Source organism: Canis aureus, chromosome X (assembly GCF_053574225.1).
Source record: "Canis aureus isolate CA01 chromosome X, VMU_Caureus_v.1.0, whole genome shotgun sequence".
Lineage (NCBI taxonomy): Eukaryota > Metazoa > Chordata > Mammalia > Carnivora > Canidae > Canis > Canis aureus.
In genome coordinates this window covers 47,886,032-47,904,178 of record NC_135649.1, presented here as the reverse complement: position 1 = coordinate 47,904,178, position 18,147 = coordinate 47,886,032, and the positions used below count along the sequence as shown (strand labels likewise).

At 40.4% G+C, this 18,147-nt stretch overlaps 2 protein-coding genes across 10 annotated transcripts in view; both read left to right on the top strand.

Annotated features, from left to right (window-relative positions):
• The first annotated feature begins 317 nt into the window (after nucleotides 1-317).
• Nucleotides 318-18,147, top strand: part of GPRASP1 (G protein-coupled receptor associated sorting protein 1) — a 48,710-nt gene continuing 30,880 nt past the window's right edge. For 2 of the 9 annotated variants that reach the window (XM_077889206.1, XM_077889204.1), the window contains exons 1-4: nucleotides 692-726; nucleotides 2,713-2,812; nucleotides 4,595-4,651; nucleotides 15,156-15,196. The gene's annotated coding sequence lies outside the window, so the exon portion shown is untranslated. Of the gene's footprint in view, nucleotides 448-667; nucleotides 727-2,712; nucleotides 2,813-4,594; nucleotides 4,652-15,155; nucleotides 15,197-18,147 lie in introns of those variants that run through there. The other 7 variants (XM_077889216.1, XM_077889215.1, XM_077889207.1 and 4 more) reach the window with 6 other exon arrangements.
• On the top strand, nucleotides 2,812-5,024 carry ARMCX5 (armadillo repeat containing X-linked 5). Its single transcript, XM_077889221.1, has one exon. The coding sequence runs from the start codon at nucleotides 3,215-3,217 to the stop codon at nucleotides 4,688-4,690; it is 1,476 nt and encodes a 491-aa protein (XP_077745347.1). The 5' UTR covers nucleotides 2,812-3,214; the 3' UTR covers nucleotides 4,691-5,024.

Below are 18,147 nucleotides of genomic sequence, written 5' to 3'. Positions count from 1 at the left end.
CCCCCAACCCGCCTCTTTAGGTGGACCTAGGACTTTGGAAAGTGTGTAAGACACTGAGGTATCCTTCCGCATGGTCGGGCCAGAGTGGAGTCAGCGACGCCACCGCCTGATAATCCACATGCGCTTCAGTTCAAGAAAAAACAAAAGTGTTGGCTTGGTTGGGGGAAGATCCTGAAAGAAGGGAACTAACTAATGCTGAGACCCTTTAGTGTTGGTCTGCTTCCCTCTGTATCGCGCCGCTTCTTCTACGTTCAAATGCCGCTCCAGCTCTTACCAGGATGAGAAAAGGCTAGAGTTGAGCTCACCGACAGAGGGCGCAGTGGCGCTATACAAAGCTTAGTATCACTCCGCTTCTGTAAGGCCGGATCGCCTTACACAACTCTCCAGAGACTGCGGCTGCGGATGTGGGTACGGGGACGTGGCAAAGCAAAGTCTGCGGAGGAGAAGGTAGCTGTTAATTAGTCACTAGACGTGGGTATCGGAGGAGCTTTGGGTAGGGGGGGAAGGGAATACCAAAAAGTGGCAATTGTTTGCCAGTTACGGCCCTTAATATGACAAAGCAGGTTTCACGTCCGAAATCCCAGGTGCCGGGCCAATCCACAAACGTAGTCGCCGCCATTGTCTCGAGTCCTCGTGTCCAGCTGACTGTCCGTCCCTCTTTCTGTAGGGCACAGCACCCCTTGAGGCAAGAAAATAAGAGAACTGCCTCTGATCCAAGCAGAGCAGGTCAGTGAGAAGGCGGGCATTTCTTGGGAGTGTGGATATGGTATCAGAGAGAAATCTGGGAAAAGTGATCTGGTCGTGGGGCGCGGGCGGTGAAAGGGAGAGGGGGACAGGGGTAATTTGAGTGGCACGCAACTATAAATTTAAAATGATCTTGCTAGCTTGATTTCCAGACACTAACTCCACCTCCGACCGTATTTGGGAAGGTAAAGGAGTATAGTAGCGGCTTCTAGCGGAGAAATGGCGGTTTGTATAATGGAAGGAGGGGCTATTGCTGTAGGTGAGCGTGGTTGTCAGGGGAACCCTGGGAGGGAGAGTGTAAAAAGCAGTTTCAAGTGTTTGATAATCAAGGCCCTGGATTAGAAAATGGTCTCATGTCCTGGTTACTAGTCAGACCATTAATAACCAAGTCTCTCTCACTGCCTTTTTGTTTGGTCTTTGGGTGTGTATCATGCGTTTACATATTTAGGTCTGTTCTGAAGTTTTCGGTACAGATGTTTTTGTAAAGATCTGTAGAGGGCCTTGGACCTCAGAGGGAGGGGATAAGAAAAGGACGCTGGGCCTAATTTCTGTGGAGTGGGCAGTGTTTGGAGTTGGTAGATGGCTAAGACTAGAACAGGCAGGAATCTAGGTGAAACTCCAGATCTCCTTTCTACATGCTTTGTAAACAGTCCTCCCTTACTCCTGCTGTGTTGCAGAAAATGATAGGCTTTAGGGAGAGGAAGGAAACAAACGCTTAGATGAAATTTGGAGATAATACTTTTCATTTATTTGCAGCCAATTTCCATGGCTTGTCTGAGCATTTCATCTCTACTACCACCACCACTATCTTGTTAGGGATGTAGGAGTTGTCTGTGTAGGGGAATTGTCAGACTTTAGGAGTGGAGCAGAGGAACATGAAGGGAGAGGGAGGAAGAAAGGGACACAGAAAATTTTGGCAAACAGGTACCTGTCTCCAGAAAGGATAGGTGTCCCAGGTGCTGATCTCTCCTAAGGAATTAGTCTCCATTGTCTCATGTGTCTTCATTTACTTATTTATCACCACATTTGTGACTCTCTGGCTATGGACCCATCTCCAGGTCTGTGGAACTCTGTTGTGAAGGTTTACAAATGGTAACCCAGCTTGAACCTAGGAAATAATGAAAAGAAACATGCCCTGTATCAGTTAACGATTGGTGTGAGGGTAGACAGGAGAAGATTGAGACTAGGGAATTCTATTCTCTTTTGTTTTGCCAGTTTACTAACCCCTCTTTGGTTCCCTGCTGATTTAGATAGGAGTCTTTGAAAGCTTTGGGAGTATAGAAGGGTAACACTTGTTTTTCCGATTTCCCACTTGCTTTTCCTATTTTTATGCTTCACCTAAGCCAATTTTAAACTAGAGAAATGAAAGGACAGTCACTGAATAGTAAAATGGTGGGCAACAGGGAGAAGGAGGATCAGTCCTGAATTAGGGCGATGGTGGTATGGGACCAGAAGGAGGGAAACATTACACAAACTACAAATATAGGGACTAGACCAAGGACCATGATCTTTCTACCATGAGGTCAGTGTCCATATCCTCCGATTTGTTTATTTGTCCATTGATCTGCCTGTAGGTCTGCCATAGGGCTTGTCAACATCGGAAGCAAGGAAAGGAGGAGAAAATTACTCCAGATCAGTGAAGTTTGGTATGAATATGGAGACTTCCTCAGTAGACGTGTAGGATGAAGTAGTAGTCCAGCAGGGATAAAGAGCCAGTCTAGGGATTCCTTAGTCTCTCTCATTCCCATTAAGCTTTCCCACTCCATACTCCTGTTTTGTGTCTAGAAAGAAAATTAGTAGCACCTGAAGTTTTGTAGAGAGTGTGAAATGAGGAGAGAGAGAGTTTGATAATTATCTACCTCTCTCACTTAGCCCTGAATGTTCATACTCTCCTGTCTCTCTGTGCTAATCAACGTAAGAAATACATTGGAAGAGACTCAAAGCCCCATTTCCTTCCTCCACTCCTAGGTCCAACTTCAGTGGCAGATCTGGTGGCCTTGGAGTGGCTGAAGACCACCACCCTCCACAGGGCTGCGCTCAGGCACAAAGCCATTCTTCCTTTCCCTGAGTGAGCTTCCTCTGCACGTTGTTTATATCATTGGCAGAGCTTGTAGGTGGAAAGGGGGCTGAGTGACGAATGGACTTTGTATGAAAACACCAACCTGGGACAGACCTTCAGTCAAGGCTGAGACGGGGTTGGGGTATATAACTTGGCCTTGCCTTTAACTTGGATCATGACTGGCTCTGAGGCTGAGGCAGGGGCAGAGCAGGTGCTGGGACTGCCCTAAAAGCTGGAATCAGTAGCCCTGCCAACCCTAGAGCCAAGGCTAGGATCCAGGCCAAGGCAGTGGGTGAGGCAGAACTGGAAACAGGAACAGTGACCCAGGCCAAGGCTGGGGATGGAGCAGTGGCCAGGACACAGACAGTGACCTGCACTGAGGCCGTGGCTGTGACAAGGGATGTGGGCAAGATGGAAACTATGACTAAGAATAGAGTCATGACTGAGACTAAGGCAAAATCCGTGGCAGAACCTGGTATAGTGCCCCAAACCAAGTCAAAGGTGATGCCTATGGCCAGGGTCAGTGCAGTAACCAAGTGTGAAGTCAAGGCTGCTGCTGGAAGTAAAACTGCTATCAGGTCCTTTGCCAAGGCTGATGATAAGGCCAGTATTGATTCCAGGCCCGAGAGAAAGAGAGAGGATGACATCAAATTCAGGGCTGAGGCTGGGGACAGAGCTGGTATTATAATCGAGTCCAGTGATGAGGATGAAGAAAATGTCTGCTCCTGGTTCTGGACCGGAGAAGAGCCTAGTGTAGGATCCTGGTTCTGGCCTGAAGAGGAGACTCCTTCTCAAGTTTATAAGCCTCCACCTAAGATCCAGGAAAAGCCCAAGCCCATACCCAAACCTGAACTCACCATAAAGCAAAAAGCAGCAGCATGGTCAAGGGCCAGGTATAGTGTCCTAGTCCCAATAGAGGGAGGGGAGCCATCCTTGCCTCCAGAAGGGAATTGGACTCTGGTTGAGACCTTGATTGAAACTCCTCTGGGAATTCGGCCTCTGACCAAGATCCCACCCTATAAAGGGCCCTACTTCCAAACCTTAGCTGAGATAAAAAACCAAGTTAGGTATAGGGAAAAGTATGGGCCCAATCCAAGAGCCTGCCGCTGTAAATCACGTGACTTTAGTTTGGAGCCTAAAGAGTTTGATAAACTCGTTGCCCTACTTAAGTTAACTAAGGATCCTTTTATTCATGAAATAGCTACTATGATAATGGGCATCAGTCCTGCTTATCCATTTACCCAAGATATAATTCATGATGTAGGTATTACTGTTATGATTGAAAACTTGGTCAGTAATCCCAATGTTACAGAACACCCTAGAGCTTTAAATATGGTAGATGATAACTCTGAGTCTTCTGAAGAACGAAAACCAGCAGAGTCATACATACATCAAGTTTGTAAGGACATAATCTCTTATCCATTGAACTCCCCTGTGCAACTGGCTGGACTAAAATTATTAGTGCACCTGAGTGTGAAATTTGAGGATCACCATATAATTGCAAATTACATTCCAGATTTCCTTACTTTGTTAAACAATGGAAGTGTCAAAACTAAGTTTTATGTTTTAAAAGTCTTCTTGCGCTTGTCTAAAAATCAAGCCAATACAAGAGAACTGATTAGTGCCAAAGTACTATCATCATTGGTCGCACCCTTTAACAAGAATGAGTCAAAGGCCAATATTCTTAGTATCATTGAAATATTTGAGAATATAAATTTCCAATTCAAAAAGAAGGCGAAGCTGTTTACCAAGGAAGAGTTCACTAAATCTGAGCTTATTTCCATATTCCAGGAAGCAAAAGAGTTTGGTCAGAAACTCCAAGACTTAGCAGAGCACAGTGATCCTGAGGTGAGAGATAAAGTTATACGATTAATACTCAAACTCTGAATAGCTGTATGTTCTCACAAAACCGTGAACAATTTTTTTGGTGTTGTAATATGAAGCCATGCATATTATAATTGTAAGTTAAATATTTATGTTATTTCTATTGATTGAAGGAAGCGATTTTATGGATACCAAATGATCTTGAGAGCTTTGAGTGTTTGTTGATTTTTATTGTGCTATATAAATTGAGATATTTTTAGTATTTCTGCAGCATTACCTGATAATGAATCTATTCATCCTGAGTAAGCTATATTTCTGTGCTTTATATTGACATAAGTGTATTCATTTGAGACTTTATTTACATGTTAATAAAGTTATACGCTAAAACTGATGAAAACATTGTCGTAGTTCTTCAGTTGAAGTCTAGTTAGAGGGATCCCTGAGTGGCACAGCGGTTTAGCGCCTGCCTTTGGCCCAGGGCACGATCCTGGAGACCCGGGATCGAATCCCACCTCGGGCTCCCGGTGCATGGAGCCTGCTTCTCCCTCTGCCTATGTCTCTTCCTCCCTCTCTCTCTGTGTGACTATCATAAATAAATAAAAATTAAAAAACAAACAAAACAAAAAAAAAACATGAAGTCTAGTTAGAAGGATAAAGCACAATTATCACAAAGATGTTATAAAGAGTACTGTCTGTGTGTGTGGGACGGAGGGTACAAACAAAATAAGTTCACATAGATCCTGTAGTTTCAACGTGTTCAAGGAATGGAATCACTCAATACCATGAGAGAGGACTATGCTACTAGATGACATTCTGGGCTCATCTGGGGAAGGGGGTGAGGACACAGTCCTAGGAGAAAGGGAACATATATACTTTCATTCCAGTCTGAGTCCCAGAACCTCTGTTCACCCTTTAACATAGGATATCTCATCAGGATACCTTGAAGCTTTTTAAGTCCCAGGAGGATTCCTGGTTCTCACTCCCATTCAGCAAAGACATGGGAGTATGATTCTGAAAGGACCCAGCCCCACCATGCCCTCAAACTCCAGGTACCCCCATCAAGGTACCAGGTTTACTGCTTCATCCCCTGTAGTCCGGGCCTTAAAGAAAGGTCTTCCTGGAGACCAACTACAAAAACTGCTTCATGGATAGTCTCATTTGTCTTGCCTTGGTGACTGTTTACTCTCATCCTTGCTTTTGTTTGCTTGCCAGTACTTTGGGCTTGGTACTTTGCACCTATCCTGGTGGCAGCACCTTGTTTGTGCTGACCCCTTTTGGTCAGATTTCAGCAAGCTGAGCTCAGTGAGATGGCTATAGGATTCCAAAGTCCTTTAGGGATGTGTGGTTAGGAAGAAATTAATTCCCCTAGTTCCATTATCCTATCTATTGGTGCAGGTTACAGAGCTGAAGCCTTGTCTGTACTGCTTCAGCTCCTCCTGCCTATACTTAATGAAAACTAGGTTCTGGCTGGGGGTTACTGGCATAGATTTCAGAGTATAGATTGGGATCTGGGATCATCTCTGCTTCCTTTGCTGTTATTGTTCTCTTTCCTTTACTACTAAGAATTGAGAAATATAGATATTAGGATCAGTGTACAAATACTAGTCTTTCTTTTAAACTTCCTCTTGTTCCTAGTTTATGTTTTTGATGGAAGACCTAAACTGAAAAACTTGAACAAGGTTTCATATACTCCCAGTTTTAGAAGCCATGCTTAGTTTAATTTCCATTAAGGTCAGTTCTGAACTCATCTTTTATACACTTAGGAATTGAAATGAAGGATAACTGGCCACACATGTACATTAAGTGTGAAAAAAGTAGGGTTTTTGCAATATGTAATTGCAGCTTAGATTTTTGAAGTTCTTTGTAATTTTTTTTAAGTAGGCTCCATTAAGCATTGAGTCCAACACAGGGCTTGAACTCACAACCCTGAAATCAAGACCAGAGCTGAGATCTAGAGTCAGATGCTCAACCTATTGAGCCACCCAGGTGCTTGTTTATAATTTTTTTAATCCCCTGGAATTCCAACTATGTGTACTAATTTCAGAGTTGGGGTTGTCACAATACAATTGGACCAGGCCCTTTGGAAATATTCTCTATCTCAAATGCTCTATGGAGCACACAATCAGTTGACATCTATGGAATTTTCTATCAGCTAAAGAGTGGGGTATGCAGCTATTTGTTTCAAAGCAAGAAGCTGATGGTTTCTCCTTGGGTGGGAATTAGGGGAGACATTCATTTCCTAAATTGTTCCTGGGGTGTGCTTGAAGTCAAAACCCTATTGCTCATCCCTTGTTTCACTCCTTTCCTGGAAAAATAATTCAGGCAACTCCATGTAGTATCAGGGCTGATCTGATACTACTTCTAAAATGTTGCTGCCTGGGAGTAAAAATCAGGATGGATTTCTCATCTTCCTGTTACGAAGTAATCTTCCTACAGCACACCTGGACTGTTAGCACACACTGACACTGTCTACCATACCCTCAATTTTAAAAGAGGACTTTTCTATGGGAATTCATCTTTACAATATCACCAAATTCCCCAGTAAGACTTTCAGAGCTCTGTATCCTTCACCTTTCTATTTTTCCCATTATATCCCACTATGTGGCCTACATTCAAACCACAATGGGCCAATGTTTCCATACTTTTAATGCACTTTCCTGCTTTTGTTTGTTTGCTTAGGCCAACTGCAATGCTTTTACAAACCTTTTTTTTTTCTTTTTTTTTGCTTTTGGGCATACTACTCATTCCTTTTAAGGTCAGCTCAAATGCAAGGTTGTTTTGAAGTCTTCCCTGACGTGCTTATCCTCCTTGTGTCCATGTTGGAATTAATAGCCCCTTCTGCATTTCCAAAGTTTTTTATTTACTCCTCTATTTTAGCATTTGTGTCTTTATATTGTGCCTTGGAATCTTCTTAGTAAGTTGGAGCTTGTATTTAGAGTCAGCATAGAGGGGGAAGCTTGGGCTTTGAGAATATCTGAATTTCAAAGCCTGAACTTTTTATTATGTGTAGTAATAATAATTATTAATACTTATACATTCATTAAGTGTTTACTGTGTGCCAGATACCATCCTATGTGCTTTACTTGTACTAACTCATTTAAATCCTAAAACATCCCTATGGAGTAGGTCCCCCTATCCACATTTTACATGGAGAAAGCTGATATACTGATTGGTTAACTAACTTGCCCAAGCTCATTGAGTTGGTTAGCAGCAGAGCTGAGATTCAAACCTTTGCAGTCTGAGTCTGGAGCCAGCATATGTACCCACTTTTTAACTCCATAACCCCACATAGCTTTACATTAGTAATGTACATGGCCCGTCTCAAACTTAAGTTTGAGTGATGTAAGATTGCACAGGTCCCTTATCTCTTCTGCTTTGTTCCTGTAGGACACCTCCTGGCTTTATCTTCATTCCCTACCCAACTAAGCATTTATGGTCCATCATTTTCAACATGTTTTTAAGTACTTTTTAGTGTGGTAAAATACATATAACATGAAAGTTGCCATTTTAATGACTTTTATGTGCACAATTCAGTGATGTTAATTGCATTCACAATGTTGTGCAGCCATCAGTACTATCTATTTCCAAACTTTTTCATCACCCAAAAGAGAAACTATATAAACCATTAAGCAGTAACTCTCAATTCCCTCCTCCCTTCAGCACCTGGTAATTCCTAATCTACTTTCTGTATCCATGAAAATGCCTATTCTGAATATTTCTTTTATATATAAATATATTTTTATTGAAGTTCAATTTGCCAACATATAGTATAATACCCAGTGCTCATGCCATCAAGTGCCCTCCTCAGTGCCCGTCACCCAGTCACCCCATACCCCCACCCGCCTCCCCTTCCACTACCCATTGTTCATTTCCCTGAATATTTATTATAGGTAGAATCATATGATTTTGTTCTTTTGTGTCTGGTTTATTTCACTTAGCATGTTTTTAGTGTTTATCCATGTTCAGGCACCTGGGTGGCTCAGTCAGTTAATCATCTATCTTAGCTCAGGTCATGATCCTAGGGCCCTGGGATTGAGCCCCGAGTGGCAGGAGTGTTGGCTCCGTCCCTCAGCACAGAGTCTGCTTCTCCCTCTCCCTCTGCCCCTCCCCCTTTCCCATGTGTACACTCTCTCTCCAAAAATAAAGTTTATCCATGTTGTAGCATGTATTAGAACTTTATTCCTTTTTTGTGCCTGAGTATTCCACTGTGTGTGTGTGTCTGCATATCTGTGTATCTGTGTGTGTGCACCAAATTTTGTATATTCTTTATCTGTTGATGGGCACTTAAGTTGTTTCCACTTATTGGCTATTATAAATAATACTGCAGTGAACATTGGTGAACAAGTATCTGTTTGAATCTCTTCTTTCAAAATTTTTATTTATTTTTATTATTTTTTTAAAGATTTTATTTTATTTATTCATGAGAGACACACAGAGAGAGAGGCAGAGACACAGGCAGAGAGAGAAGCAGGTCCCATGCAGGGAGCCCAATATGGGACTTGATCCCAGGACTCCAGGACCACACCCTGGGCCGAAGGCAGGCACTAAACCGCTGCGCCATCCAGAGATCCCCTGCTTTCAAAATTTTTAAATATAAACCTAGAACTAGAATTTCTGAACCATATAATAATTTTATGTTAAGCAATTTGAGGAACTGCCCAATTTTTCCACCGCAGCTGCACCATTTAACAATTCCATTAGTAACAGCAGGGGTTCTAGTTTATCTACATCCTTAGCAATACTTGTTATTTTACATTTTTAGTAGCTATCCTAGTAGGTATGAAGTACAATTTCATGGTAGTTTTCATTTGCATTTCCCTAATGACTAATGGTGTTGGGCTTTTTTTCATGTGTTTATTGGCTATTTGCATATCTTCTTTGGAGTAATGTCTAGTCAAGTTCTCTGCCTATTTTTAAATTGAGTTGTTTTGTTGTTATATTGTAGTAGTTCTTTATATATTAAGGATACAAGTCACTTATTAGCTATATGATTTGCAAGTATTTTACTCTAGGTTTTTTAATGTTAATGATGTCCTTTGATGCATAAAAGTTTTTAATTGTGATGATGTCAGATTTATCTATTTTTTGTCTTTTGTTGCTTGTGCTTTTGGTGTCATATCTAAGAATACATTGCCAGATCCAAAAGCCAGGAAGATTTATTCTTGTTTTCTTCTGAGAGTTTTATAGTTGTAACTTATATTTAACTCATTGATCCCTTTTGAGTTGATTTTTGCATACGAAATGAAGAAAGGATCCAACTTCATATTTTTACATATGGGAATCCAGTTGTTTCAGCACCATTTGATGAATAATATAGTCTTTCTCCATTTAATGGACTTGGCGCTCTTGTCAAAATCAATTTGCCATAGACATATTGGTTTATTTTGGGACTCTCAATTCTGTTCCATTCATCTCTATGTCTATCTTATACCTGTACCACAGGGTTTTGATTACTGTAGCTTTGTAATAAGTTTAGAAATCAAAAGTGTAAGTGCTCCAACTTTTTCTTCTTTAAAAAATTTTTTAAAAATCTGAATCCCTTTCCATTCCATTTGAATTTTAGAATCAGCTTTTCCATTTACATCACAGAAGCCATTGAGTTTTTTATGTATATTTTTATTGAAGTTCGATTTGACAATATATACTATAACACCCAGTACTCATCCTGTCAAGTGCCCCCCTCAGTGCCTGTCACCCAGTCACTCCATCCCCCTACATTGGGATTTTAATAGGGATTGCATTGAATCAGTGGATTGCTTTGGGGATATTATTATCTCAACAACATTAAGTCTTCCAATCTATGGACATGGGATACCTTTATATTCATGTAAATCCTTAAATCCTTTTAGCAGTATTTTGTAGTCTATATACAAGCCTTTCATCTCCTTGGTTACACTTATTCCTAGAGGTTTTATTCTTTTAAATACTAGTGTAAGTGAAATTGCTTCCCTAATTCCCTTCTCAGATTATTCATTGCTGGTATATAGAAACAACTGATTCTTGTGTGTTGATCTTTTGTAAATTTTTGTGTGCTGTAACCTGCAACTTTGCTGTATTTGTTTATTAAATTTAGCGGCTTTTTTGGTGAACTCTTTGGGAATTTCTCTATATAGGATTATGTCATCTACAAATAGCAATACTTTTTTTTCTTCCTTTCCTATTTGGATACCTTTTATTTCTTTGTCCTAATTACTGTGGCTAGATCTTTCAGAATAATGTTGAATAACATTGGGGAATATGGGCATGCTTGTCTTTTTCCTGAATTTAGGGGGAAAACTTTTAGTCTTTCATTACTGAGTATAATGTTAGCTGTGGGCTTTTCATAAATGCCCTTTATCATGTTAAGGAAGTTCCCTACTCTGCCTAATATTCTGAAATTTTTTTATCATGATAGAGTATCAGACTTAATCAAATGTCTTTTTTGCATTAAATGAGGCTGTTATGTGGGTTTTATTGTTGCTGTTCTATTAAGGTGATGTATTACACTGTTCTAGTAAAGTGATGTATTACATTGATTGACTTACAAATATTTACACTCTTGATTTCTTGGAATAAATCCCTCTTGGTTATGGTGTATAATCCTTTTGATATGCTGTTAGATTTAGTGTGCTGGTATTTAGTTGAGAATTTTTGCAACTATATCTCATATCTACATTCATAAGGTCTCTTTTGTTCTTTCCTTGTGATATCTTTATCTGGCTTTGGTGTCAGGGTAATGCTGGCTTCATGGAATTAGTTAGGAAATGTTCCCTGCTCTGTTTTAGAAAAGTTGAGGATTGGTGTTAATTCTTTAAATATTTGGTACAATACTCCAGTGAAACCATCTGGTCCTGGACTTTTCTTTGTTGGGAGGTTTTTGAGTACAGATATAATCTCTTTACCATTTATGGTCTGTTGAAATTTTCTATTTCTTCTTAAGTTGGTTTAGGTAATTTGTGTGTTTTGGGGACTTTCTCAGTTTTATCTAGGTTATCTAATTTGTTGTGTACAATGTTTATAGTATTCTTGTAGTTTTTAAAATTTCTGTATGGTTAGTAATAATGCCCCCACCTTCATTTCTGAATTTTGTTATTTGTTGTGTCTTCTCTTTTTCTTTGTCAGTCTAGCTAAAGGTTTGTCAGTCTTGTTGATCTTTTCAAAGAACCAACATTTGGTTTTGTTCATTGTCTCTTCTCTACTGTTTTTTTATACTCTATTTTGTTTATCTCCACTTGAATCTTTATTATTTCCTTTCTTCTGCTAGGTTTGGGTTTCATCTTCTTTTCCTAGTTCCTGAAGATGGAAAGCTAGGTAATTGGGGATTTTTCTTACTTTTTAAAGCACACATTAACAATGATAAATTTCCTTCTGAACACTGCCCTTGCTGCAAACTGTTAAGATTTCATATATTATTTTTTTCATTTTCATTCATCTCTAAGTATCTTCTAATTTCCCTGTGACTTTTTCTTTGACCCATTGCCTGTTTAAGACTGTGTTATTTAATTTCCACATTTGTTAATTTTCCACTTTTCCTTCTGTCATTGATTCTTAGCTTCATCTCTTGTCAGTGGAGATACTTCATATCATCTCAGTCATTTTAAGTTTATTGAGATTTGTTATAGGACACTTGCAGTGTCCTAACATGTCTGGAGTATGTTCCATGTACACCAGAGAAAAATGTGTATCTTGCTGTTGTTTTGTGGAGTATTCTATATATGTCTGATAGGTCTAGTTGATTTATAACACTGCTGAAACCCTCTGTTTCCTTTTCCATATTCTTACCAAATGTTCTACCCATTGAATGTAATGTTGGGAGTCTTCACCTATTATTGTAGAACTGTGAACCACCCAGATGCCCTATTTTTACCATTTTTAAGTCCACTCTATCTATAGGTTCCTTTAGAACTCTCAACTGCATGAGAGTATATATATTATATATTGTTATTATATATATGAAAAGGAATAATAATTTTTTCAATTCTAACTCCACACACTTTTCCATCTACTACTCCATCTTTCTCTACCCTTTCACAACAGTGTTTTCTCCATTGTTTTTTTTTCCTGCTTTCTCATCTCTTACTTAGTCCTCACACAATTGCAATCTAGTTTCTTTCTCTATTCTGTATGGGAACTCTGCCCCAAAACTCTCATCTTCCCTAAAGAAAAGGGACAATTTAATTTTTAAAATATTTTAAGCATGGTATTGGAGATTAATGCATATTTTCTACTTTTGATGTATTCTTCCATGTGGTGGGAACTTCATTAGAATGACAACTGTGATGTTTCTCTGCCTTCACCCTTACTTTTGTTTCTCTATCTTCCCTTTCTCTTTGAAAATTTGCCTTACCACAGAGGGCTGTGTCCTACTTTGCTTTTCCATAATATAAATTTTCATGTGTATATTGGAATAGATCCCCAGTTTCTAACTGGGTGGGATATTGTAGCAAATTCTTGGATTTATTTTTAGGGATACTGTTGTCTAAAATTCTAAGTTACATTCATCTGTGTAAAATTTGTCAGTAACAAAGATTCTTTTATTTGGATGTCTGGGTGGCTCAGCGGTTGTTGAGCGTCTGACTTTGGCTCAGGGCATGATCCCGAAGTCCCGGGATGGGTTCCCACATCAGGCTCCCTGCATGGAACCTGCTTCTCCCTCTGCCTATGTTTCTGCCTCTCTCTCTGTGTCTCTCATGAATAAATAAATAAAATCTTTAAAAAAGGGAATCTTTTATTCCCCAGCTTCACAGAGATATTATTAACATAATAACATATGTAAATTTGTATAACATCATGATTTGATACATGTATATATTGTGAGATGATTACCACTATAAGATTAGGTAACACCACCATTCCCTGACATGATTACCATTTTCTTTGTGGTAATATTTAAGACTTACTCTCTTAACAACTTATTTATATGTGTAATACAGTATTGTTAGTTATAGTCACCATGCTGTACATCAGATCACCAGGGCTTATTCATCTTATAGGTGGAAGTTTGTACTCTTTGACCAACATCTCATCTTACCCATCCTCAGCCCCTGGCAACCACCATGCTACTCTCTATTTCTATGAGTTTTTTTTTATATTCCACATATGAGTAAGAACATACAATATTTGTCTTTCTCTCTCTGGCTTATTTCACATGATGTAATGCCCTCACGGTCCATTGTTACTGTTCCTGTACTGCAGGATTTACATTTTTATGGCTGAATAATATTCTTCTGTATATATGCCCATCACCAAACAACTCATCCAGGGATTCTGAATGAGCTATCCACTGGTGTCCATGTTGGGCTTTCTATTGGACAGGCAGGTTTGGTATCTGGGTCAGCAAGTGGGCAGATCTCATGCATGTGTACATGGGGATCCAACTGGTACCTGGTTCCAAGGAGGCAGGCCTGGAGCCTAAGTTCACTGGGGCCTGATAGGCACCAGGGACCACTGGAGTTGGCCTGATGTCTCAGTCCAAAGGGTCCAGTCCTGTACTAGAGGAAGCTGTGAGCCTGGTTTCACAGGAGCCAGCCTGAAGGCTGGGGCCATTGTGGCTGCTCTGGTGATGGGGAAGGCCAGGCACATGGTATGTCGGAGCTGTCTTTGAGACTGGATCACAGAGGCTGGCCTGGTGCTAGGGCAGGGCTAAGAGCCTGGATCCATAGGAACTGGCCTAGAAGTAAGGGCTGCACTGGGGTGAACTGAGACTAGTGCTGCAGGAACTAGCCTCGTGCTGGGGTGGATCAAAAGCCTGGGTCTGCAGTGGCCAGCCTGGTGTTGGGCCTAGCTGGGAGCCTGAATTCACAATGGTTGTTTGATTGCCTGAGGTGATAGGAACCACCTGGGTCTACGGGAGCTGGCAAGCATGAGGATGTGCTGAGAGCCTGGGCCACAGAACCACTTATGGCCTCAGGAGCCAGCCAGCAATGTGGTAACCCAGGAAGCTAGGTATGCAGGAGCCTCCTATGAGCATGGGCCCACAGACACCACCCTAGACCATTGGGGCTGGTTGTTGCCAGGGTGAAGCAGAAGCTTGGGTTTATGAGAACCCTCTGGAATCCTGATGCCACAGAAGCCACCTGAAGCCTGAGGAGTTGACAGACACCAGGAGAAATCAGAGGCTTGGGTTTGTAGGAGCCCCCCAGGAGTCTGGTGCTCTGAAAGCTGTCTGGAGCCATGGGAGCCACTTGGGCATGCTGGAGCTGATAGGCACTGAGGTGAGCCAGGAGCCTGAGTTGGCAGGAGCTGACTGGGAACCCAGTGTCATGGGAGATGCCTAAAGCTGTGGAGCTGGTAGGCACTGCAGTGAGCTGGGTGCCTGGTTTTGTGGGAGTCTACAGAGAGCCACTTAGGGCCACAAGAGTTGGCCTTGTGCTGGGACAGTCTGGCTCTGGAGTCTGGTGAAATTGGGTACTCACTTTGCTCTCCGTTTTCCATGGGAAGGATATCTTCCCATGCTGGGCTACTGGGTCTGGGGGTAGATGGAGTTAATATGAATCTATCTTTCCTACCCTCCTCAAAACATCTTTTCTTATTTCTATGCTTCACCCAGGTGCTGTCATCCCTCAACTGGAATCCTTGGCTCTTTTGAAGGTATTTTTGTGCATGGATAGTTATTCAAGTTGATATTTCTAAGGTAGTTGAGTACTAGACAGCTCTTTGCATCTGTGTTGCTGATATCACATCCTTACTTTATTATTTTTACTCATTTTATCTAGAGTATGGGTAGGGCAATAGGATAGATACTTACTTGGTCCCTCAAACCTCTATTTGTGCAGTATCTTAATACAGTGAGGTTTCAAAAAATTAGACATCATAAATAAATACCTCTTTGAATGCAACTCCAATCCCAGTCCCCTTCCTAGAGGCAACACATAGTCAGTTTCTAGAACTTTTCTATGCATTGCCTACATACAAAGATATGCAAGTATCCTGAGAATTAAAGTATTAAATTTTGTCATAGTATATATATTATTCTTTAACATTTTTTCCAATTGTATGATTTAGAGATTTTTCCATATAAGTATGTTTCTATATCTTTCTTATTGCTGTATCATATTTCATGTATTACAATATCATTTTTGTTTCTCTGGGTGATTCCAGGTAGACTTATGGGTTATAGGTACTTTTAGTTTTAATAGAATTTGATATCTCCTTAGAAAGGTATATCATTTTACACACTGACTACCAGTATATGAGAGTCCCTGGTTCCCCACACACCCACTACCAGTTCTGAGTATTTGCATATTTAAACATATCTGCCAGTCTGATAGATGCAAAATGATATCACTTTGTTTATTTTATTTTATTTTTTTAAATTTTATTTATTTATTTATGATAGTCACACACACAGAGAGAGAGAGGCAGAAACACAGGCAGAGGGAGAAGCAGGCTCCATGCACCGGGAGCCCGACGTGGGACTCGATTCTGGGTCTCCAGGATCGCGCCCTGGGCCAAAGGCAGGCGCTAAACCACTGCGCCACCCAGGGATCCCTCACTTTGTTTAAATTAAAATTTTACTAATATTGAAGAAAATATATAAGTTCTGTTAACTCACAGAAAAGAATCAGATGAAGAAAATGAATTTCCCCTTTAAAAAAATACAGTGCAGGGACACCTAGGCATGATCGGGTTATGATCTCAGGGTCATGGGATTGAGCCTTATGTTGGGCTCGGTGCTCAGTGCAGAGTCAGCTCCAGATTCTCTCTCTCCTTCTGCTCCTCCCCTCGCTATCTCTCTCTCTCTCTCTCTCTCTCTCAAATAAATAAATAAATAAATAAATAAATAATAAAATCTTTTTAAAAAAGAAAATACAACTCAATCTGTAAGCAGATAAATGCTTCTTAGCAGCTTTCTGGGGGCTGTGGAAAAGTCTGAAAAGAAAAAATTTTTTACATAAACTTAAGATTCACAAATCTGTGATGTGTAAAGAAAAGATAAGAATTCTCATAGTGCTACTAAATTTGAGAGTTTACTATTATATTTTATTATTTTAATTGTTTCAAATATGTGGAGATACTGTTCAGATATTATATAAATCATCAATAATTAGTGTGGTAAATGAATATTTTGAAGTAAGATTACTAAACTTTTCTAAAGAGAAGGGACACAAGAAGTTATTAACTTATTTATATGGGAGGCAGGGGACGCCTGGGTGGCTCAGCGGTTGAGCGTCTGACTTTTTTTTATGAATTTATTTTTTATTGTAGTTCAATTTGCCAACATATAGAATAACACCCAGTGCTCATCTCATCAAGTGCCCCCCTCAGTGCCCGTCACCCGGTCACCTCCACCCCCCCGCCCACCTCCCCTTCCACCACCCCTAGTTCGTTTCCCAGAGTTAAGAGTCTCTCATGTTCTGTCTCCCTTTCTGGTATTTCCCATTTATTTTTTCTTCTTTCCCCTTTATTCCCTTTCACTATTTTTTATATTCTCCAAATGAATGAGACCATATAATGTTTGTCCTTCTCTGATTGACTCATTTCACTCAGCATAATACCCTCCAGATCCATCCACGTGGAAGCAAATGGTGGGTATTTGTCGTTTCTAATGGTTGAGTAATATTCCATTGTATACATAAACCATATCTTCTTTATCCATTCATCTTTCGTTGGACACCAAGGCTCCTTTCACAGTTTGGCTATTGTGGACATTGCTGCTATAAACATCGGGGTGCAGGTGTCCCGGCGTTTCATTGCATCTGTATCTTTGGGGTAAATCCCCAGCAGGGCAATTGCGGGGTCGTAGGGCAGATCTATTTTTAACTCTTTGAGGAACCTCCACACAGTTTTCCAGAGTGGCTGCACCTGACTTTGGCTCAGGGCGTGAAACCAGGGTCCTGGGATTCAGTCCCACATCGGGCTCCCTGCATGGAGCCTGCTTCTCCCTCTGTCTCGGTCTCTGCCTCTCCCTCTCTGTGTCTCTCATGAATAAATAAATAAATAAATAAAACCTTGAAAAAAACCCTAAAAAAAGAAAAACAAAACTTATTTATATGGGAGGCGGAAGAGAAGGAGGAGTGAAGCTTAAAAGCTGACACTAGTCAAAGATCAAAATGTGGAGCCAGCCTTTTGTTACACAGACTATAAAATACCTGTTTTCTTTACCAGTCATAACTAGAAGCATATACAGATAGGTTTCTCTTGTGATTGAAGCAAAATGTCACTTTTGGTTGATCAAACTTCTCTAAAACACATACTTTTGTTCTGGCATCTTTGTCCCAAAAACTAAATGTATCAGAATATCCTGGAGTTGCAAGGATTCAATAAATCAATGGCATAGATATCTTGAGTAACTTAAGTATTGGATTCACTACATCAATACCAGAGTTTGGTGATTAATAGAATGAATATCAAGTATTTTCCTTCAGTGCTTTTAGAGCAAAGCTATTAGGTTTACTCACTTTGCCTTTAAAAATAGCAACAAGTTTCAAATGATGTCATCAATAAAGTAAAAGGATGACTCATAGCATAGGAGAAAGTATTTGCAAATTATATGTATGATATAGGTCTGGTACCTAGAATATAAAATGAACTCTTACCAC

Excerpts from the sequence above, each read along its gene's own strand:
- ARMCX5 (XM_077889221.1), top strand. The coding sequence starts at position 3,215 with ATGGAAACTATGACTAAGAATAGAGTCATGACTGAGACTAAGGCAAAA.